This window comes from Sphaeramia orbicularis, chromosome 15 (assembly GCF_902148855.1).
Source record: "Sphaeramia orbicularis chromosome 15, fSphaOr1.1, whole genome shotgun sequence".
NCBI lineage: Eukaryota > Metazoa > Chordata > Actinopteri > Kurtiformes > Apogonidae > Sphaeramia > Sphaeramia orbicularis.
In genome coordinates, this window is record NC_043971.1 from 32,686,811 (window position 1) to 32,711,533 (window position 24,723).

The following is a 24,723-nucleotide window of genomic DNA, read 5'->3' on the forward strand; positions in this document are numbered from 1 at the left end:
AGGGCACAAAATGGTATTATAAATTGTCTTTTTTATATTATGAATAGAAAATTGTTTTATAACAAGATCTTAAAAAGGAGGGTGAATTCCAAAGTCTCTCTTCACTTAACGCGATGCCCGCAAACCAATCTCCTTTCTCATCACTTGACTGCTCACACTTATTACTTTCATATTCACCCTGGACTTTGCATTGAATTTTTATATCTCCACTCCTCCCACAGGGTCAGACTGTCATCTACGATGTTGTCTTAGAATTACGAGGTAAACTTCAATCAGAGGCAGCTTCCCCCTTTTTTTCTCTGTGTAGCAACAATATTAGCGTGCATCCCTTGCTATCCATGAGCACTCCCATATTGGCTTTCTGTCTCCTTACAATTACCACGTGTCTTACTGGTCCCAGGGAGAAGGCTGGTGGAAATCAATAGCGCAGTAATATTATCAACTGGAGGGTGAAGTCATGGGAGGGGGGGGCTAGAGGCGGTGAGTGGGCTTGGTGTCGATTTGCCTTTCTGCTAATGCACACTGCGCGTCCTCCAGCTTTATCTTCTTTTTATAGAGTCTCCCTACCTCACCTGCACCCTGTAATGGCTGTTCTCTATATGCCGTTTCTGTTCTCATTCCAAATGTACACGCCAGCCCTTGCCTGCCGCGGGCTGTTTTATTGGGAATGTGCTTTTGACCCCGAGAGCTGACCCTCAGATGGCAAGCTTAACAATGACGAATCACTTGGTGGGATCATTTACATGCCCCCTGAACCCCATATTTGGGTCCATTAGAGAGCAAATCAAATATTTATGTTGTTTATTGGAAGTGCAGGGTTTCATCTCACTCTGTGATTGTTTCATGCAAAGGCCGAGAGACCGTGCTATATTAAGTATACACACACCCAGGAAACTAATCTTGGGTTCAGTGTCAAAATCTGTCTTGCAGCCTTAGTATTAAAGGAAAGAAGTAAGGGTTTTTTGTAATAAAGCTGTGTTTAACATTGCTTCTTTCTCTTTTCTAAAGATGGGATTTTGCAAAGACAGTGTGACTTTTAAAATTGAAATGGCTTCACTAGATTGACCAGTGACGCCTGCAGAGATAGAGAAAGTCATGTGGATATTAAAGGTAAGTGTACTTTACCTTTTGGTCTACGTTTACAGTTAAAATTAGAGTAACATTTCATGTCTAGGTGTTGTTTCCGGCCTCCACAGGGACCAGGTCTAATTGAAACACTTCATATACCGAACCAGGGAGTAGCTGTGATGTCCCATTTCTTCACATTGCCTTGGTCAAACATCTATAGCTACCACACAGTCTGTTCTTTATTAAATTGTCCGTTGGACGTTAATGATATTGCTGTGTTGCATGCTGGGATTTAATAGATAAGGTCTTTAAAGGTTTTACAGTATTATTAAAACTCCGAGGTGGCCACCGCTTTACTACATGCCGAGGGCTTCTGAACGTACTAATCAGTCATATTATTACACCTGACACATCTGGAACGTCAGTCACCAAAATGGTTACCGGCAGGGTGGCAATTAGTGAAAACACGGATGGATTTTTATCAATAGGAAATGGAAAGGATAAAAGAATCAAAGTGAATAAAAAGAGTAAAAAAAAAAAATCAAAGAGCTTCTACGGGGGGGGGGGGGGCAGCAAAAAAAAATTGTGCACCTTAGTTTTCATGCTCAGGTCTATCAACTTGGCAGCCTATTTATGTGCCACATCGGTGTGTCTAAAACTGATGTGGCTTTCAACTCCTTCACCCAGGTTCAAAAGAAAACAATAAGAAAGCCAGAGCATAATAACATGCAGTCTTTGTCTATTAGCTGCAGTAAGACTAGGGGGTTTACGGCACAGGGTTCTGTAAACAAAAGATTAAACCAAATCGAGCTGCAGAAAATGAAAGGAAAACATGAGTGGGGTAATGAGGGTGCAGGCGTCGTTTCTGACCAGATTACCATCTCCACAGACTACTGGAGAGGAAAACGCCTGATTGAGCTATTTTACCACACAGAGAGTTTACGCCTCTCTCCCCACACAAAACCAATACCATTACCACACTGGTTAGTAGGGAAGCCACATATGTGAAGCAAAGCTGTTACGGTTTGGGGGTCACAGTCCTCTGCGCTGATAGTAATGCTGTTTTGTTTATTTGTCACACTCAGAGTATTAAAGCATTATAACCCAGACAGCTCTGTCTTATGTGCTGTACTATGCAGCAGAGATGCCATACTGACCTTTGGTAACCTCTCAGGATCGCCGGGGTGTCTTGGGATGACCTTCTGCAGTCTCTGGAAACCATAGTCGATGGTAGGCTCATTGAGGGCTGAAACAAATTAGAAACATTTCAGTGCTAATTTTGTCAAAACGGGAAGAAACTAATTGAGAAATCTGTTTACAGTACAAAAGTCATTTCAGAATGCCTAATTTCAAGAAAACCTCAGGGGTAAGACAGTGTTTTATGAAACATCAGCCACTCCAGGGGCAAGTGATGGAAAATGACACAAGTTCCTCTGACACTTGTGTCACCAAGTGTTATTCCATTAACAGCCATGATGACCTACATCAGTCTGAGAATCCTTCACAGGTACCTTCCCCCTTTTTTTTTTTATCTGCTTGAGAATATTGACTACATCAAACTACATAGCAGGGGTCTTTTAATCTAACAGAGCTTTAATAATCTGTGAAAGGCTGTCCACACATTGATCTACTGTAAGTTGCTGTCATTTCACCCTTCTGCACCAACTGTACTGCAACACTGGGTCGGTGAAATACGGCGGCAGATCCCATGGAGCTATTAATCTCTCCCACCCCTCAAATAGTAATCTGGGGCATGAGGCATATTGGGCGATGAATCAGAGGCACAAAGTAAATGAATCATAACCCAGACTTTGGTGAGAGCAAGGCGTTTTATGTCTGACAGTCCTAATGGGTAATTGAAGGCTTCCTTACAGCTCCGCCTGATTCTAAACAATCATGTGTAGACTCATAGGCAGGACAGGCGAGGGAGGGAGGGCAGAGGCGAACGGGAGGGAGGAAAAGAGGAGAGCGGTGTAAAGGGGAAAGGAACGACTTAATAGAGAACATCACTTCTCAATGTAGATATCATTTTCAGGAGAGTAACTCCGCCGAGCAAGGCGCTTCATAAATCAATGGCTTTCTATGGAGACTAATAAGAGCTGCCTGCCTCTATTCATTGTTCAGCCTGTAATTTGGCCCATCACTCATTACTCAGCATGTAATTTCAGCATTAACACCGCACAGCTCGCTGAACCTGCTGAACACCAGAGAATGTGAAAGCAAGCGAACACCCCCTCACACACACACACACACACATACACGCAGGCAGGGCCACTGATGCACAAGTCAAGGAGTCACGGCAGAAAAACGAACATTTATGTTTCTCACTTTTTCTTTTGTTCCCCCTAATCTAAATACTCATGCAAGCATGCTCACACACACACACACATACACACACATACACACTGTACCCATTGACGGATACAGTGCTCATGTTCTTACACGCATACACACCATGCACTACTTCTGCAAAAACCTGAATACAGTAATTGCCATCTCGACCGTGACAAAATGGAGCAATTATGTGTTCAAGCATGGACAATACAGGGTGCTAATCGATAGCAAGGATCTAGGTTGCATATACAGTGATATCAGCCCTATTGGCAAGGCACACCTGAATAAACCCCACGCCATGACAACATACACTGCTGGAAATCTGATTTGACATGTCATCATGCATCCAGAAACGACAAAAGGTCCGCTTCGGAATGTGGGGGAACGCCATCTTCTCCTTAATAAAGGATTGATCTGCTGTATTGATCGTACATGACAAGGCTGTAGCGAGGAATTTGCCCCTTTCTTTTGTTATTTCCACCCCCTTTCTTATCTATGCACTGTGGCAGTCCTGTACATGTGTACAAGAGCACGCACACCAGCATGCATTTGTATGTGTCTATGTGTGTGTGTGTGTGTGAGTGTGAGTGTGCACGTGCCCGCCTGAGTGAGTGTATGTGCACAGCAGCCCTGCCAGACCCCTCTGCTCAGTGTGATGTAAATTGTGTATGTGTAAAAAGCACTCCATAATCAGGCCATCCATCATCAGAGGCTGTCAGTGGGCTCTCTCAGGGTGATACATCACGCTCTCCTGTCCTCTGCCTCAGCTGGGGCCTACACAACCCGCCAGGCATGCTGGGAACACAGCCGGAGAGACGTACAGTACAGGACGAGACCTAGGTTGGGAGAGGTGTTCTGTTTGATGTGCCTTTCCAATGATAATGATGCCCTACTGTAAATGTAGACCCAAGAGTTAAGACGAATTTGATTTGGAGGGTAGGATAAGTTGTGCACTTGAATGCAGCAAGAGCTTTTCAAACTAAATTGTACTTTTTAATTCAATTAGATCTTACATATTGCAATGAAATGTGATGAGCATAAAACAAATCTGCTGTTTAGACTTGGCCCGCGATCTGTCTAAATCTAACTTTTAAGTACGGCTCAAGCTTCAGCAGTTGCATTCCAAGCACCAGGCATGATTTCCACATGTCGACATGTCGCCATCTCATCTATCATGGAGATGATCTTTGTAACAACCCCGGCGTAATGAAATTGGTGACACAGACCGCCATCTGCTATTGATTTCATGCAAATGCTTTTGACAGCTGATGGAGACTTGCATTAGTGCTAAACGGTGCTGTCAGTTGATGAGTTGACAGTTTTGTAGTCATAGCATGTACACTGGTGCAGACAGACACAGACAATGTCAATAATCCTGTAAGAGCTGTTGATGATATATACTGAGCACTTATATTCATTCAGGACTATAAATGTGCTATGTGAGAATTCACTGCTTCACACATTTGATTTCAAAGATTTCCTTTCATCTGCTCTGCTGGTACAAGAGACATTGAGAGGACTCTTCCTACTTTTTCATATACCACACACATTGACAGCCCCCCCATGGCCCACCTCCCAAAAAACATCAGTCCGTTCCAACTTCACACTCTGTCCTAAACTTCACTCGCTTCTAAAGATACAACGGACAAATCTAGCCCTGTGATGCCCTTGCATGACTCCATGGATGCCAAAATTAGTTTGGCCCTCCTCATCCTTCCAGCACAATATGGTGAAAGGGGAGGAGGGGGTGTCTAGGGTGTGGAAGGAGCATGTGTCCCCCCCCCTACCCTTCCTGTAAGGGTCTCAGTCGCTGCAAGGAAACATGAAACCCTCCACACACATCCCATAAATCCTGCACTGGGTGGGGAGTCTAGCTAGGAGGAGGAGGAGGAGGAGGAGGAGGAGGGAACAAGAAGGTGGGTGGGTGGGTGGGGGGGGATGTTTGTGTGTGTGTGTGTGTGTGTGTGTTTGGGGAGGGGGGGGGGGTGTATAAAAGGGGCTGGCTATATGGGGGCAGGGGGAGACTAGGGTGGGTGGGGGGTGGGGGGTCACTGGCACGTTCCAGTCACGCCCGCTTCCCGGCCCGCGGCCAATCAATACCACTTTCCTGTTTTAGAGGCGGGTAATTATGAGGTGGAGAGATTGTGTGACCTCTCACCCCTGCTGCATTACTCGCCTGATATTAAGATAAATTGCCTGATTTTGGGTAAACATATGCTGCAATTCAAACTGTCAGCACTGGTTTGCTCAGGGATAATTTGTATTGATCTCCTGGCTTCTTCCCCATTTTGCTTACTGACCTCATGGATAATTAGAGAAAAAGAGACACGGGGATAAGGCAGGGCTTGCATTTGAATACTTTGCAGGGGAGATGAAGAGCACATGGAGGGGAGGGGGTGGCAGGAGGGAAGGAGGGAGGGAGTGAACATTATGGACTAATAGAATTTTCATTTTCTCTCATCTTCTGTTTAGCTTTTGACAGGTTGCATGGTTTGTTCAATTATATCACTTATATCTCTTCCTCTGCTTGTGTATAATATACATAGATTGATTTGTTTCCATGGCATCATTTTTTACATGATTGTAATTTAACAAACAGATGATAGCGTAAAGGTAAAAAAAAAAAAAAAAATAGTAATAAAAGTGAAGTAAAATGAACATGACAACGGACTTCGTGACTGAGAAAGTGACCTGCTGTGAAATAACGGGCTCCATCTTTGTGGAAGTTTATCTTATGAATATTAGTCATTTTTCTCACTCTGGAGTGTGTATGATCATGTTTCAGAATATGGAGAAATGGAATGCATGGCTCGAATTGGGCGCACAGCTGTGACCATATTGTTTCCCATTTTTTGAATATCACGCATGCGCTTGTGCACGTATGGCACGGCTTCAGTAGAATTCCTCTGCCCGGAATGTACACTTCTTATTTTGATCTGACGCCTTAATCTGCTTGTCCTTTTATGTCACTAACACGTTTTCTCTGAGAGCTCCTTTAGCCGCCTCAGTCTAGCCACTTCACTTAAAATGTAGAGTGGATGGTGTGTACATGGCATCTAAGTGTGGTCTGCTGCTCCTTCTCCATGTTCTCTAGAAATAGGACATGAGTAACCGCTCTACAGGAACAGTGTAACATGGCCGACGTTGGCAGCTAGAAGTGCTTACATGGCAATACACCACTATGTGCCCTCAGTCTATATGGAAGTGGATTGAACACATGTATTGACTTACAGTATCGGGGTATAAACATAGGGAAATGTTTGAGCAAAGCAGTAAATTTAAGGGAAATTGTTCCTTGTTAAGTCTATGAGCCTGAATGGAAGCTTGCACAGAGTACTAGCATTCCTGCCAGCCATTACAGCTTATTACGATAACTCTATCTTTCCAGGAGATAAAAACCTAGCCTTGTTGCCATTTGCCAGCTATTACTTTCGCTAATTATACTTAACTGCTTCGAGCTTATCTCCACTCCTCCTACACCATTGAGCAGTTATATTTTTCTTTCCCCTTAACACAAATTAGAGGTGGAGTGGGAGTTGGAAAGGGGGAGACAGATAAACAGCACAGGCAGAAGTTCATTCAAGTGTTATTGCATTTGTGACTTGTCAAACAGTCTAACTGAAGCCTTCTAGGCACCTGCACTCTGTTAGATAGATGCAGTAGAGAACAGCATCACCACACATAATGACCTCATCTCGCTGATGTGCCGAAGTTTACCGGAGACACAGACAGAGTGAATATCATCTTAGTGTAACTGTAAGAAGTTTTAATGGAATATACACAAAGGGTAAGATATTCGGAAGTCATGCTGCTGCTCCACAGAACAAATATGTTCCAGTGTTGAGAGAATAGAAAACAAGCATGCAGATGAACAGACCATCTTAAAAAAACCAAACCAAGCCAAATCGGAATTTTCACAGCAAACCCACGCAAAGCAAACCTCATCTGTTTTAACACTGACCATATCATCTCCATCCACTGCAGCCAGTTATCACTGAGTGATTCCATCTCCAGCAGTCTCAAGATGAACAGGAAATTAAAATTTCAAAGATCTGCAGTTAAGATAAATCAATGGAGACAGATCAATGTTCATTGAAATTTCATGAACTTTGAGCCAATACAGATGAAAAAAAACCTAGACAGTTACAGTCTCCAGCAGATATTGCTCCTGCAACAGATAAAATGTAATTAACACGGTTAAAAGGGAGCACTGTTACAGATTGCACATCCATAATTTCAGACTCCCTTCATATCGGCTGTATTATTAGAAAGGGCCAAAGACACCTGTTCAATCAGATGACATCTAAAGTATGTGTGCCACTTCTCTAAGGACGTCAGCGAACTTTCACACATTACCGGCCAACAGAAATCAAATGGGTTCCCTTCACAGCTGATTGCAAGCGCAAATTAATATTGTAAAATGAAGATCAATACATGGACGGGGCACAGATCGATGACGGCTAAATTACGGCCGCGTTTTCCCCCTCATTCAAGATGAGTTGTGTTTTCCTCTCAAAGTCAATACCGTGCTGCCTCCCTCATTCATTTCTCAATAAACTTGCCGATGAATTTCAATCAAAATGCGGCAGTGGAGGAGGGGGGTGGGGGTGGAGTTCTTTTAAAGCCCGTCGGGTGTGGATCATAGTGAAAATGGGGCAAGAAGAGGAGGTGGAGAGAAGGAGGAGGAGGAGGAGGAGGAGGAGGAGGAGGAGGGGAGAGCTCCTCGTCTATCAAGACCCCCCCTCTCCCTGGCTCCTCTGTCTATCTTTGCCGTGGCAGAGGACTGATGCTGTGACTTAGTAAGGACAATCCATTACAAAACAGACCTCTAACAATACTGCAGGACAAAAAGTGGGTCCAATTAAAATTAAATCAATGAATTCCATCCTTACCGGGGAAAAAAACACACACCCATACTTTCATTTTTCTCCTGAAGGATACCCACAATACATTTCACACAGAGATGTAATGGGGAAAATACATGCTCAACTGCAAGTACTTATTTCAATCAATTTCCTGGAGCTGGATTTCACAGGTCACTTGCTGATAACACGCTGTGGAATAATGCCACAGTGTGCTTCTCAAAGCCTACCTGACAAGCTGCCTGACAGTGGGGGAGTTCGAGCACGTGTCACATCAGCCCTCTAATTGGACACAAGGACCTTCCTCCGTGGAACCTTGTCGCGCTCCACACAGGCTCACAAGGCCTTCAAACCAAGCCCATCTAACTTGGCAACGAGTGTCTGCTCCACTCCTGTGGAGCTAGTGCTAAATACCAGAGTTGTAATGAGACAGGCAGGTATGGGGATATGGCTTGTGGATAACATGCTTTGACACATGCTAAAACTGTTGTGCCAACTGGTTACAACCCACTTGACTGTGAGGATGACATTTATAAATGCCTATTTTATCCTTACTCATATACACAGCAGTTCATATTGCACAGGGAATAAAAAAAAAAGCTCTGCTAATTAAATAAAAACTGTTATGGAATCCTGCGTGTAAAGGATTAAATAAACAATGTGGCTTTGGACCATATATAGCAGTATTTGGTGTGTTTGCATGTCTGCCAAAGCTGATCTGTTTACATACCACCATGAATGCCTTTGATTATAGCATATCTTTGCTTTAGGCCACACCCCATCACTGACCAGCAACTACTGGTGTACCAAACCCAACCCTGCAGGACAGGAAATGAAAAGGAAGCTCTCCATCTGATCAGCTTCTGAGTCTAGGACTTCAAAGTGTTTCTTGACGGCTGGGTGGAGAGGAGACGTAAGGATAGGCCTGATTCACAGCACAAGACCCTATCTGATCTGTGACGATAAAGACGTCTGTGTTTGTTTACTTAATTTTGGGGAGAGGAGGAAAAACTACATGACATTTTTTCCTGTTTCTAAGAATGACAGGAAGTGTGTTTCATTTAGGTTTTCAAAGCTGAACATTAAGGAATTTATGTTAAAGTTTGTATGAGATTCCACATATGAATAGCACACAAAAATGTATATTATTTATTTATTTTTGCATTTATAAGGCGATACCTAGACTTAAATTAAGAGATACCTTACTCGTGCACTATCAACATCTTCCTTTTCCATCCCTTACCGGGCTGACATTTCTTGATCTCCACCGGTATTGAGTGAAACACACATGACCCCTTTGTCCTTATGTTGATGAATGACTGCTTCATACCCATTTTGTCAGATTTTGGTGCAGTGGAGTCGATAGCGTCACCTTGACAAGGAAAGTTTGTGATCCATCAGCCCTCAAGGCTGTCTGGCCTCAACTAAAGCCTGGCAAGAGCAGCTCACTGTATGGGGCACCTGCTTCATCCAAAATCCTTCACCCAGTATGCCTCGATCTTGTGGGGTCGAACGAATGGCTCTTATTACTGCTGCTTTACAGTGAGGGGGAAAAAAGAAAAAAGAAAAAACACTTGACTTGTACTAATAGCTGGGAAGCCATGCTGGTCACCAAAGGTCTGAAGACGAAGCACCCTGTCAGTGCCCAGCTTGGGAAATTAGCAAATAATGTTCCCTTCCCCCTGACAAATGTGTGACAGCTCGCCTTCGCCAATCATTCTCTCCTAACGTTATGATGCATGTCCTGGATCCCCACTGGAGGATACAGGCGAAGTTTACTGACCCTCAATTTACCCATGACAAATGGGGTCCCGGTAAATGTGCGTTTTCTGGGGCGCGGAAGGGGTTCATTTTAAGCAATCCTGGTTATATGGATGTCACTGATTAGGATAAATAGTGGCTGAGTGTGTTAGGACTGCTAGCAGTACCATATTACCAAGGGCCTGCATCGTTGCCCCTGGAGGGGCGCTCTTGTGGAAACTTGGCAAAGATAGAAAACCAAAAGCTCTGATGCAATTAGGAACTCAAATTGAATAAATAGTTTGGTCAAAGTTTTTATTTATGATTTACTCTTTCACACAGTATTCCAGCGATGCAATAAAAAGGTTACAATGCCGCAAATGAGGCTGAAAATTGAGGCTTTTTGTTCCAAAGAATATACTCCTTTCAAAGCTTAATAAAGTGTAAAGTATAATAAAGTATTGACTCAGGTGCAGCTAGGACTTTCTCCTTTTGATTTTCTACAACCTTGCTGACAGTTGGTTCTACCAGTCCTGTCCTGACCAATGGATAACCAATACATGGATTAGACAGAGGACAAGCAAGCAAGCTCCAGGGGACAACACTTTGTTAGAAAGGTAAAAGGTATAGACTGTAAAATAGCTAAAATAGCCAACATGTCATTCCTTTAAAAATGTGCCAATTAAAGCACAGATATAAGCTCCTCGAAGCAGTCAGTAAACCGCAACGTACTAAAGTTTTATACAGTATGTCTGTTTGTCTCATTAGTGTTTTAAACATTCAATAGTCAATGCCAACAGGATTATTTGACATATATTACAGGGTGCTCTCTCTTTGAGAATGGCTTGTGAGTCTTGGAGCCGTTCCAGAGTACTAACCCGAGTGAGGACGTGTCCCTTCGCTGTTCGAACTGACTGTAGTCTCCTCTATGTTGACTCACAGTAATTTGTGATAATTTCTTAAATTGAGCGAGTTAAATCTCCACAATTAGGTTGGTGGTGCAAGAAGAGTCAACATGAAAAAAAAGTCTAAAAAGGCTCTCCTCTCAAGCTGAGCTCTCAAGTCACGCTTGAAGCATATGCTTTGATAACTAGACCTTTGATATGCACATGTTGCTCTCAAATATGACACTGGGACATTGAATCCTTTATATAGCACTGTGTCACTACATGCCCTTTTCAGCCCAAGTAATTTGCTATTGTAACTCCAGGTCATTTCAAATCTATCTGCTCGTGCAGTTCCATTTGTTCAAGTGCCGTAACACAGAAAGGAAAGCTATGGTTTGAAATGAGCTGTTCGCTCTTAAATACATGATCCAGTCGCTTTGCATTTTAATGCCTGAGCAAGGCAGCTAACATCCTTTCATGTAGCAATTACTGTACATATGGAAACAGTGATACCTAATTCTACCGTTATGCATACTGCTCTCTTTAACAGTTTCATTCTCTCAAGCATCAACCTTCATACAATCAGGGTGAGCTACACAGGGAATAGCAGTGCAGAGGAGCTGGACCTGTCTATTGGTGACTTTCTCTTTTAATTCACCGCACTAATCAATTGTACCACCATTGCCTCCAGGGGTAATTGTATCTTTATACTAACTGGAAGTGAGTAGGAACCCAGGGAAGACAGAGAGGAAGAATGGGGGGTGGGGGGAGAATCAACAAAGATAGAGAGAAGGGGACACGTTTCCCCAGTAAAACCTGATGGTAATCATCCCAATCCGCTTAGCCTCTGTGACTAATGGGGTCTGTTCTTAAGGGACCTGGCACTTTCACCAGGGTGCTATAGAAGCCATTAATGTCTTAACTTATACACCTTCTCAGGGCTGCGCACTAACACATGTATACACACACAGGCACATGCACACTTTTTCTCTCGCACTCTCACACAAACAGACACACATACACTTACGCAGCCACACCACCACTCCTGTTTCATTATCCCAGTGCCTTGTTGGCCTCTGCTCCGCTCCTGCTAGGGAGGTTAAATGCAGGAGAGCTGGGCCAGACTGCACGGTTGGAGGAGAAGGGGACGGATGGCTGGGGGTGGTAGTTGTGGTGGTGGTGAAGGTTTGGGGAGCTAAAGAAGGAGGGGAGGGGGGGGACTTGATGAGAAACAGCTGCCCCAGGATGGAGGGGTCTGGTTAGGGGTTTTGGAGCGGAGAGGGGGGGTGGGTCGAGCCCCCACTTTGCAATTCTGCTGCGCTCAAGGCCAGGGCTGAGTTGGATGCCTGGGGGTGCTGGGGGAAGTGAGAGTGCTTTGACGCACCCCTGTTTCATTCTGCCCATCAGAGTTAGAACAGACAGAGGCTTCCAGGTCAGACAGGCTGTGACCCCCACAACCTCTGTCTCCTCACCAATGATGACAGATAAGACCACCACTTCCTTCTGTTAGCCAAGATAATCAGATCCCTTACTTACGGTGTGACACAGACACCCTTTTTTCACATCCACATCTACCGCTTCACACTAAATGCTCGACAATACATGGGAATTATGCACTTGTTCGTTCACCTTTTCTAATCTGATTCATATAAAAGAAACCACGTCTACATACATCGTACAAAATCTGAAAATTAGCAGAAAGTGTTATCTGTCTCACAACAGGGTAGATAAAGAGAATTGGCAGAATGAGTTATCCTGACAGCTTGAGTTTAACAGAGCTTGGCAGCGACCTTGTATGATGGCAGGTCAGAGGGGGATTGAATTGCACTTGTAGGAGCTACTCCACAGAACACCTTCACGCTAGCAGTGCAGATCTCACACATTTAACATTCGGCAAGCACGGCCCTGGTTAGTTCATTATTAGTGCTTGGAATCAGGGCTGAAAGCTCCATCTAGACAGAGGGGAAGAAGGAAGGAGGGGTTTGCAGAAGAAGCCCACAGCCTGTGGAAAAGAAACAGGGAGAGGAAGAGAGGTTTTGACTCACCAGTATAGACAAATCTCCCAGGGGCACCTTTGCAGAACTGCTTGGACTTGTAGGACAGCGTGACTTCCACAACACCGGGGATGTGTCGAGGTGGAGTCTGGACGCGGATGGCGTGGGGAGTTATCAGCTGGATTTGACAGAAAAACAAATGAAATAATTAGCCTTTTCCTAAAAACAAGCCAAAACATTTGTAATGTAATCGCTACATGTATTATTTTCCACCAGTGTTTGATATCTAGATGAATGATCTAGATATAAAAATGCTTTGACTGGATTTTAGAATCTAGGGAGAAATCACACATCGTACCTCGCTCCATACGAGCATGGTGCCAAACACGACTTGTAGGCCGTCAAAGAAGTTGTCCCCTATTATAATGACAGTGGCTCCTCCAGTGGTCCATCCCTCGCTGGGGCTGATAGCCTTGATGCACGGGGTGGCTGCTTATCCAACACAAAAGAGAAGAGCAAATTCAGCACCTAGGTTTCAACAGTCGGGCCCATGTCTGTTTCCACACAGATATATTACGGCATCACCTCCATGTGTAAGCCCTCAGTGTCTCTCTCACAAAGACATATCATGGAAATTGCCCCCAGAAAAAAAATGATGGATTTGTCCTTTAAGGCATGAGAATCAAAATCATTTATCAGCGCGCTGGAGTGGTGTAGTTAAGCAGACCCTTCAAATGGTCCACTTCACAAAGGCTAAACGCTGGGCTCACAAGGAAAATGATTTGATGGAGCAAATTATGTGTCAGGGCAAATGTAGCTATCAGAATTGATTAAGCATGCAGCCGCATGTACAGTAAAATTTCAAAGTTGAACACATCTTAAATGAGTCAAGAATATAGGCTGTTAAAGTGGAAATGACAAGCTAAAGCTTTGCTGGTTCATGTTATTTCATTACCTTTGTTCTGCATATACAGTACAGTGCAAGTACACCGAGTGTAGTTTCAGGTTTCATAACGTGAAATGCACTCATGAATTATTCAGATAGAGTTTTTTTTTCTTTCTTTTTGTGATCGATTCAATCCATTTCATATTGTTTATTACAATGCTTTTCATCTGCCATGACTTCTGCTACCTAGCTCTGCCATTCATCAACAGTCTGGGTTGTTATTATAATCTAATTTGAGTGATCTGGTGCCTCACATTCACTGTCATTTGATGCATTACCTTAATATGGTGTTCAGCACAACACCGTGTTTACAACAGAAATAGCATGACAGCTCACCATAAAATAGCAATATCAAATTTAATCTATTTCCATCAATATCTTTTAATACACTATGAATTGTGCATGTTTTTTGTACTTCTGAAAATGTGAGCAACTATTTCTGCAAGTTCTTTTTTTAAGGCTCAGTTCTAAACCTCTATTATCCTTTTCATCCAGTAAGTAAATCACAGTCGGCCATTGTTGTATGGATCACCTCAGACAAGACATCTCCCTTTGTTTGCCTTGCTGTTGGGTCTGTTCAGGTCATGTTTGCTCTCTCTCCCTGCCCATAAAGTGAACACACACACATTGGTACTACAGGGAATCTGACTTTAACAGGCGCTGTTGACTTCATGCTAATCACCTCGTACAGATTTTCATTTGTGAGGCCTGGAGGAGTGACATTTGCTTTCCTTAATTGCGAAGCGGAGCGTCTGAAAGAGGACCAACCCTCTATGGGCATGCTGGGCCCCCTCTAAGGGCCTGACCTTCATCAGTGCGGACGATTACAGCAAATAATTCACCCTTCAAAATTACTGTAAACAAATTGACTTTGGGGATGAGAGGAGGAGGGGGGGGGCAGGAAGGAGGAGGAGGCAAGAAGAGGGCCTGATGGTGACGGTGACTGTTGGGGGGCAGCTGCAGCCTGAACCTACGACAGGCATACAAACTAACGTGAACACACACACTCACAAACACACAGACACACCACCACGGAAATCCCAGTGCCTCCTCCCACACACAGAAGGACCCATGGAGAGGCAGCGACTGAGGCCCTAAGCCGTCCACCCTTCTGCCTAAAAATTTGCATATGTCTCAATGCACAGACAGAGAGGGGAGCATGTGCTGAATGGGGACCGTGGCGAAGTGGATTACACAGTCAGCGCAGGCGATCTGATGACAGACACGCACAATGCCCCCTCAGCAGATGATAGGCATCACAAGGAGTGGACGGATGAGGATGCAAAGAGCCTGAGTGCTGATCACCAAGTCACTGCAAACTTTGAGTTTCTTCTCTTCTTTTTTATCGCGTTAAGTTGTCTGATCTGACTTCATGTATCGCAGCGTAAATTGTTTCCATCCTGACACTGGTTACATGAAGATGTTAATCTATCTTTTTTGTCCCCTTCTATTTTTTTTAATCCACTATGCTGTGAAATGACCCCAGACAGCCGATCTGTGATCTGTCCTAATCTATTCCTCTCTAGTTAGGGTTGGCTGTAGAGGACGTCAAAACTGATCCAAGATCTGAGCAGAGGAGCTCCCAGCTCTACTATTGTGACACTCAAACAGGTCTGATGTGGCCCCGCGAAGCCGTCCTTTGTTCTGCCTGCTGAAATGTGTTGTAATTGTGCTGTGGGATGTCCAGATGGTCGGTTGATAGTGCAGCTGATGGGATTATACCTTTTACCTCTCCCTGGGCCATCTGTTCCCTTTGACTCTCTCTCTCTTTTCCTCTCTTTCTTTCTCTCTCTCTCTCTCTCACCCTCTCTTTCTCCTTTCCTCCTCTCCTTTTCCCCTCTTCTTTTCTCTCTCCCTCTTTCTTCCTCTTAGGCCCAGCAGTCTGGATTCACTTGTCTTTATTGCATAAACCCTAACAGCATTACAGCCACTTGGCATGCAAATGAGGCAGGCGCTGCAGGCTCTATGCTGAGTCTCCTATATTGTCTGGGGCTCTATAATGGTGGAACTGAGCTGAGGAACGTGTGTGTGCGTGCAAGTGTGTGAGAGAGAAAGTCTGCATGTGGTGTTTGTGTGTGTCTGTATGTGTGGGGGGTGATGCTGTGTGAAAGACTAGACTATTTGTGAGCGTGTTTATGCACCTTTGAGCCTGAATCTATACATGTTTGAGTGACAGGCAGCCACAAAGCACATTCGTGTCTGAATGCATAATATGCTTGTTGTGTGACAGTACACACAAGTGAACAAAAATGTCACATGGTGAGATTCAGTCTGTCATCCAAGGGCTATCCCATATGTGTGCCAATAGGGGGCAGCACCTCTTGATCAATAGGAGGCAGCCAGTGGAAGTGTAGTGCAAGCTCAGAGGAAGGATGCAGCTCAGTTTTAGCCACATATCTGAGGCTTCTCGCCCAGTGAACTCCTGAGTAAGAATGTGTTGCTAATTTAAAGCATGCTGTCTGCCTGCCTGCTAGTTGTCAGGGCACTATGGGAGACATGGATGGAATTACATTTTACGACCGACTATCCTTTTCTCTTGTGTCACATCTCTGTTTGTTAAAGGTGACTCAAACAAAGCAAGCAATCGCTGTTGATGCATGTTAAATTAGTTTGTTATGGTGCTGAGCCTCAACTTGTAAGAGCACAAGTGGCTGAGCAAAGGGAAGGTGTATTTAAGTTATTAGACAAAAGACATGTTCAACTGGGCGGTTGACAATAGCTTCTTTTCTTGCTTTACGGGGCATCACTCTGGTGCTTTGAAGAGTGTGGTGAAGAGAGGAAAAAAAGGATGGGTTGGTGTAACCTGTAAAGAACGCAACCACACACACACACACACACATAGACACACACGTACACACAGAACACAGGCAGTCCCATGGGAGCGGGGGAACATGGAGGCGAGGGCTCAACCTCTTTAATTGCTCTCCTCATTAAGAAACTGGTTGCTAGGCGATCCACACCTATCGTGTCATAAACGTGAAACACACAAACAGAACGTCAGCGAACATAATGACTTTGGTGCTCCGGGCAGGACTTTAATTATTTGATTTTGTTCTCCAGTAGAGGAGTCATTAATAAAGACAAAAACAAATAGATTAGCTTTTTCCCCCACTAGGACTGGAGTGCACTGAGATATATTAATTGTCTAGTCCTTTTTTTATTAGATGTTGTTGTATTAAACATTACATTTGCTTTTGGTGATAGAACCATTAATGCCCATTAATGTGTAGAGTAGGTTGTTTTAGTCAGTGGTGTATATAAACTGTTTGCCCAGCCATAATTGGCTCTTGAAATCTGAACATAAGCAATTTACACAATTGGAACAAGTCAGTTGTCTTTTTTTTTTTTTTTCTCACAATCTTTCAGCTGTCTGTGCTCCCATCTGTGAGTGGAGGCCACGAGGGTCATAAGGTTATGTTTAGTGCATTTTACTTTTTGTATTTCCCATGGTTTGGTGGTCCTTCTTCTCTCTCTTTTTTGGCTGAGCAGGCAATCAGTCTATCATATGGAATCAGTTGGAAGAAAAACAGTAAGTTCTGTTTTTCTCATAGACCGCCCCCCCACCTACTCAACACACACACACACACACACACACACACACACACACACACACACCCGTCCCTCCCCCTGCTTTCTCTCTTTCTCCTTCTTCCCCCTGTTTCAGCTCTCTCACAGCTTAAATCTGCAGAACCCAATGACAGGAAATTGACCTCACAGCCAAATTCTTAAGCAATTTGATCATGTTTCACATAGGCTTTTAGAACAAATGCATGTGCATTTAGTGTTAGAAAACTGGAAATAGTATAGCATTTTAAATTATGGATAAGGCTGAGGATTATAATCAGTAGTGAAATCAAAATGATAAATACACTGAGTAATGCACACTATTTCCAGCTGAGATTTGACAATAGGGATGAGGGAGGCAGAAGCAACTTAAAAAGTAAAAATGGAAGTGATGGAGGAACAAAAGATTCTAAGAACTATAAAGGACTAAGTGTGTGATTTGTAAAATGGAAAGGTGTCTGAAAGAAACTAGATGAAAAAAAGAGCGTAGCAAATTATAGGATGTAAAAATGTGCCTACCATTCTCCAGATAAGGAGGCGTACCTTCTGAAGGGTCGAGTCTGCGAGCCCTTCGCCCATGCTTGGAATTGTTGTGTACGAACATGTTGTCAGAGACAGCCAAGACATGGCCGTCCACATTGACGGTCGTCGATACAACAACCTGCAGGAGGAATGAATGTGGAGTATATTATTTAGCACTCTGAAAATTTAAAATAAAACACTTGTTCAGTAAAATTCAACTCAAGGAGCACAGCGGGGAAAAAGGGAGACAAGAAATTCTGCTATATCCAGGTACATATGTGCTATTGATTTCTATTTTGTTCTCTTTGGACTTATCGCATTACAGTTACCCTGCTTCTCAGCCATTTTGTTTTTGCTTTTTAGTGTCTTGCATTTGTGTATGGCTAATTGACTTTTCAATCACTAAAATACCATTTCCGTTTACTCACTCTACCAACTGTCATCATAACCGAAGCTCAGAATTATTGATCAGCTTGTCCATCTATTTGAGGAGGGAAGGCCTCCCTTTTAAAATATTACTGGAGTCATTAGCAACTGAACCGTACTCCATCCCATCACTCAACAAACATTTTACTAGGATCGGATTCCAAGCCACACTCCATATTTCATAATGCTTATTTTTGTTGTTGTTTTTTGGCCACCACATCTCCAAACAGTGAGCCGCATGTGAATGGCCAAAGTGTTTCTGAGCCGGAAACAGAGAGCCCCTCTCAGGTTTGCTTCGCCGGTAAGTGACCTCAGTGTAGCAGTGGAATTTAGGGGGGCGCTTTTTTTGGTTAGTTTGGGAAGGGTGGGGGGGCACAGGGGGAGGACGGCAGAGAAGGGGAAGTGAAAGAGCTCCATTCTTGTGAGTAGGTTCAGAGCTGGGCCAAGCTGAGGATGATGGATTGGGCCCTCTCTGGCCTCCAGCTGGTTTTTGGGGGTAATAAGTGGAGTGGAAGGCATGCAGAATACACAACTTTGGCCAGAGAAACACCTATGGTGGAGCATCTGGGAAATCTATTTGAGGAAAAAATGGCATACTAACTGTTGGACTAAGGTCGAGGGATCATCATCAAAAATCCACCTTAACAATACATGAAGAATCATGCTGTGTTTTAGATTAATGGTTGCACTGTAGTCACACAAAAAAGGAGTCTGCAAGTTCTCGCATTCTTTTTGGTGCACAGGAGTGAGAGGTGAAAGCCCTTGGTGGCTGTCATGCATCAGTCCAGATTCACCCTGAGGGAAGATGTGAGGAGGCAGGGGAGGTCTGATGGTGGTGACATCAGGAGGGGACACCCTGTCTTGTCTGTTTCATGTCTGAGTTTCCTCCTGGAGGATGCTGGGTTGTGTGTCTATCACAGAACACTCCTGGCAGTGACGGACGGCCTCCTGTAGTTTGTCGTTAGCCAGATAGGACAAATCACACTAAACTCTCGTCCCCTCACCTTGACCTAGTGGGCAGCTTGTGGCGAAAATGTCTGAGTAGGATGGATGGACAGTTTGATAAATGGTTCAGCAGGGGGGGTCAATAATTTCAAGGCTCAGCTACTTGACACATTAGAAGCGAGAGGGTTAAAGAAGCAGTAAAAGTGCTCAACGGTCATGTCCTTTTAGTGTAAATCGCAGCTTTTTGTCAGACCGCAATAATGATGGTTTTCAGATGGCGTGAGATGGTTTTCATTGGCTATACGGAGAGCTGCATATGTGTCAGTTTAAGTGTATGCATATGTGGATAAGAGCAAGGGAGGCATACAGAGAAAGCAAATATATGCGCTCCTAGTCTGTATGCGTCTGCATCCATATGTGTGTGTGTCTGCGTGCTTGTGCATACAGTGTGCAAGAAGGTATGCGTTTCCGCTGCCAGACAGATCCTGAGTTAACACTGTTGTTACATGTGGTTGGATCGTCCTCCCCTCTGCGCTGAGGCTCAGAAAGCTGTCAGGAACACAATTGATGGCACTCTTAAATCCTATATCCTTATTTGTGTCAGCTGGTATTCCCTAATAAATATTCTGTCCATAGCACGTAGGACACAAAATCCCTCACTCTCTCTTTTCACTCGTCTTCGCCTTCTTCTGTGCCAATAATAGAATTATATTCATATGTGAATGTGTGCTGACATGACTTTGTGTGATAGTGCATTTATACACCTGGATGTGTCTGTGTGAGACAAAAGGAGACAGACAGTGAGAGACAGAGTCCAAAATATACAGGAAATATGTGTGAAATAGTTTTTCATTCACCTGGAATCTGCGCATGTCTCGTGGATTCCCTGCATTCTTCAGACAGTTCTGATTACACTTGAGAAAGAACTTTAGGAAGAATCTGCAAAAGAGCACAAAACAAAACCAAAAAACTATCAAGTCTGCCTTGTTCAAAGTTCAAATAAATCTTAAAACACATTTCAGTAAGCATTCTCATACACTCCTGCATCCGTTCATCCAGTCACCCAGAAACAAGCGGCTGTGTTTATTGTTTCTTCAAAGTCTAGAGCGTCAGTCTCTTTGTCGTTCCATCCCTTCACCTGAGTTCATGGGTCTTTCCCAACACCCATCTGCCACTAACATACAGGAAGTCACTTGATATTCCACCCACCTCTTTAATCCCAGGACACCCCCTGTGCAATTAAAGTTCTCCTGTTCAATAGGGAGGCAAATGAGGCCCACCTGTGACCAGGTCTTGTTTGAAGAGCATCAGGGATAAAGGACCTAACAAGGTGAGAGCGCGCCACAAAACTTATAGTCCTGTCAGGCAATTAGGCGGACACTCCTGGGACCGCCGTATGCCACACACATATAACACGTACACACACCCATGCACTTGTGGGTGGGTGAGGCAATTATGCCACAAATTACAACCTGGCTAATCGTCTCTGAACAAATGTCACGTCTGAGTGAGATCTGGGCTTGGTTCGTTTGTAAGATGCATTTCTTCCCCGCTTCCTTGAGGGACACACACAGAGTTTATTGATAAAGCCTTGAATTGAGAGCTGTGTTTCAGATGTGGCCTAGCAGATACAAAATAGTAAAAAGAGAGTAAGATTAACAACAAGGCCAATAAGAAAAATTGTCTACCACATAGCCCATTGTGCAAAATCTTACACAACCGCACAGAATAAACAATGAAATTGACTTGTCGTTTTTGCAAATTCTCCCCACAGAATCATGACTGATTGTGCCTTTGCTTTCTCCTGTTCATTATAAATATCATGCAGCAATATTTATTTTTCATCACATTGCACTAGCATTACTATATGCAACTCTGTGGTTTCCATTGTAATACTAACTTGGCTCACAGAATCACAGCGGCTCATTGGATTACCATAGATTGCACCATAGATTGCACGACCATTTCATTGGGCTAAATACAGTGGCTTGTGTGGCCTGTGAGGACGCTTTTGCAACACTTAAGACTTCTCGTTCGCCCAGTGGGATCCTGGCCAGGCCATAAATCAGAGTCTGAAATGACCCTTCTAACCCTGGCCACATTAACACATGCACTGGTCATTTAGAAGCGTTCTTCGATAGACTCCTATACCTTGTGCTTCGCTGAGGGCCCAGGAGGGAGAGGAGAGGTGAGAAAATATTTTCACTCCACATCCAAGGAGCTTTGGCTTGGACATCAATAAAAGACGTTTTAACCCATGCCAGAATGCTGATTGCCTGTCGGTGTGTGGTGAGGCCATAAAAAAACCTGACTTGTCATTAGTGCATTTCACTTGATTGTGTTCACTGTGTTTTCGGGTTGCATCTGTTGGCTGATCATCAAAATGACCATTATGTACTCTAATTCCCTGACCCTGTTTTTATTTCCCCAAAGAGTCATAATGTAGAGCAGCAGACATCTGCGGAAAGCAGACCTGAAATACGACTTTTATTTGTCTGTCGCCTCTCATACAGATTGGGTAAGGCCAGTGTGTCTGTGTGTGTGTGTAATTGTGAGGTTATTTGTGCACAAATACACATACATAAGGGTATGTGTGCATGTATGCACGTGCGTGTGCATGCATCACCCATTGGCAGACAATTTATGTCAGAGCAAGAGATAGAATATATTTCCCAGGCAATGCATCGACTTCATAAAAGAAACACATTACTTTCAGAGTAAGTCTTGTCTCTTTTCTAGGATACTTTGACGCTTTTACATACTGTTTCTACCACAGTGAAACCAAAAGTTAAGAAACAATAAACACAAGGAATTGAGTGCCCACGCTATCATAAAGGAGCTCCTTTATGTTTACTGTTATGAAGGCAATTAAGCACAATTTCTCTGCTAAAAAGATAAGCTTAATTTTCATAGTCCGCAGCAGTGGCAGTGCTATAGCATCCATTACATTTGAGTTGGTTAAGATTCTCCATGAGCACGGTGCAAATTGGTCCTTGGTGAAAAGGAGAGCAATTAAGACAAGGCCCCTCTCTCTCTCTTTTACTTCTTAAATATCTACAGAAGTTTGTGCTGGTGTTTTGGCACGCACAGAGACAAAAGGAGGTTGTTTAATTGTTTTTTAATGGGATATCAAGTCGTCGCTGCCATTAGATGTTGGCAATGGAGGGCAAAGGGGGATAGAGAGAAAGAATGAACTGCAATTAGGTTTGATTAAAGCTATCCTTCTCAATAATCAGCTGTTCTGACAGGACAGGGGGACCCTGGTGGCCGCTGAGATGGAGGAAGGTGTTGAGTGATATTAAGGCCAATGAAGGGGATATTAACATGGCTAATTAAAGCTCTTCCAAAGCCGGGAGAGGAGGCTCTCAGTGGACCGCACTGGATGAAATAATCGGCCAAGGCAGCTATCAGTTGGAGGAGAGAGAGAAAGGGAGTGTGGGAAGGGGTGGGGTGTAGTCCATCTGAGTAGCGAAGGGTGGGTGGGTGGGGGATAGAGGGAGGGATAGTGGGAGATGGTGGGAGGCGTAAAGGAAAACTATGAAGTGTGAAGAAAGACAAAGAGGAAGACATCGACAGGCATAGAGAAAGACTTCCAGGGCTGCGATGGAAGCTCATTTTGACATCAACCCTCTCTGTCTGCGAGCCTGAAGTCTGCCAGTATAACTAAGACCTGACATCAGCTTTTATCTCCAACAGCTAGTCATACAGGTCCACAAATCAACGTTAAAACAATCCTGCTCATGCCTTGGTCTAAGGCAATTAATACGATTCTCCTGTAGTACCTCCATGCTCGCCCACTGCCGAAGCTACTAATCATGCCATAATGATTTCTCTCCCTCTGGTCAAAGGGGAAATAGATTGTCTCTTTAGTAATGCAGCAGGCTCTGCGCCTTCCACTCTCTGGCTTCACAGACCCGGTAATTGAGGAGAAAAAGGCCGACTTTGGCACTTTGACTGATTTGAGGGCTGCTAGACCCTCTTATCTTTACTCTGATCATTTTAGGCTGACACTCAAAGGAAGACCCATCGCCCTAATTCTAGCTCACCCTCTCCCATCATCAAACAGGAGAGGAGAGAGAAAAAAGAAGAGAGACGGGGAAAAAAACAAACAGACGAGGTGAGGAAGGCCTTCTCTCATTTAAATGGCCAACTTAATTGCCGGGTTGATGTCAGTCATGCATAAATGTCCATCTCTTTGATTTGAGTGAAGAGGGCAAATAAGGATAATGTTGTATTATTAAGAAGGCTCCACTGTCAATGGAAGCTAGGCACACTGTCAATTTCTTTCCTCTGGTTTTATTTTAATGATTTGTAAAATAAATTAAAGTTAAATCAAAGCTAAAGTTAAATTACACACTTGACAGATTTTTTTTTTTTACTTCAATGGTACACCTTGTTCTTATTGTACAAAAGAGCCTCCCTGTTTCTGTTTGGGGCCGTTATACAATACACTGACAGATGGCCACAGTATCCGTAAGAGTCAGGTATTGACAACTCTAAGCTCCTGATTGGTGCCCCGGCACTAATGACTAGCATGCAGTGTCCACAGCCGGCAGCCATGACAGTGAGGTCATCCGTTGCAGGGCGGTGAGTATCGATCACCGCCCAGCTCCAGCCCATCAGGCCCCAGCTGCCTCCCAGACTCAATGGGCCCCTGTTACAGGAGCCCTGTAAGAAACGGCTCCTAACACCAGACTACAATATGCTGACACCAGATCTCTACGCTGAGATAGTAGTACACGGGTCAATAGCGTATCGGATTTCCAAAACGCCAGGGTCTTAATGTCAAGCCTCCTGCCTTCCCTACCTACTGCTCCAGTTATTAGGCACTCCACTGAACTGCATTCAGATCCCTGTTGTGACAAGGCGGAGCAGGTAAAACGAGAAATAGAGACACTTATAGATCTTAATCTTCCCGAACACTTATTTATGCAACTGAGTGGGCTTGATATATACGCCGGTTAAGTCCCTGGGAGGCTGAGCCAAGCTGCATGGCCATTTCTGTCGTATTCTGGTTCGCTGCTGTCTTCTCTCGTCAAGCAGAGCTGTTTTTCTCGCCTTAGCTGAAGTAAACCACAGCACATTAACAATATTTGCTCTACCCCTGTACAAGCGCCGAGGGACCAGACCCACAGATCCTATCACTTCTTTATCAGGGAACAAGTGCCTCACTATCCAACCTTATTGGGTTTGGGAGATTAACCCTTTCCACACACAGGCTCTGCCCATCTCCTCCGAGAGCAGCAAGGCAGATGTCACTGTGATTATTATTGTTCAACATCAAATATCCCAACTATGTGTCTCGGAGAATTTATTGGGTATTTCCAAGGCCTCTTTTTGTTTTTATTTTGTTGTTTTTTTCCGATGCCATTGTCAGTTCATTTTGTTTGCTTCATATTTCATATTTTTGTTAGTGGTGTGTGTATGGCAGCAGT

At 44.0% G+C, this 24,723-nt stretch overlaps 1 protein-coding gene across 9 annotated transcripts in view; it reads right to left on the reverse strand.

The window, feature by feature from the left end:
• The window catches only part of LOC115433786 (transcription factor COE3), a 67,787-nt gene that overhangs the window by 7,495 nt on the left and 35,569 nt on the right, over window positions 1-24,723 (reverse strand). For 3 of the 9 annotated variants that reach the window (XM_030155290.1, XM_030155286.1, XM_030155282.1), the window contains exons 7-11: window positions 20,146-20,227; window positions 17,915-18,056; window positions 13,244-13,377; window positions 12,937-13,063; window positions 2,226-2,314 (exon numbers count right to left, since the gene is read on the reverse strand). In XM_030155290.1, coding sequence (XP_030011150.1) covers window positions 2,226-2,314; window positions 12,937-13,063; window positions 13,244-13,377; window positions 17,915-18,056; window positions 20,146-20,227 — 574 coding nt within the window. The remainder of the gene's footprint in view (window positions 1-2,225; window positions 2,315-12,936; window positions 13,064-13,243; window positions 13,378-17,914; window positions 18,057-20,145; window positions 20,228-24,723) is intronic. The other 6 variants (XM_030155291.1, XM_030155283.1, XM_030155289.1 and 3 more) reach the window with 3 other exon arrangements.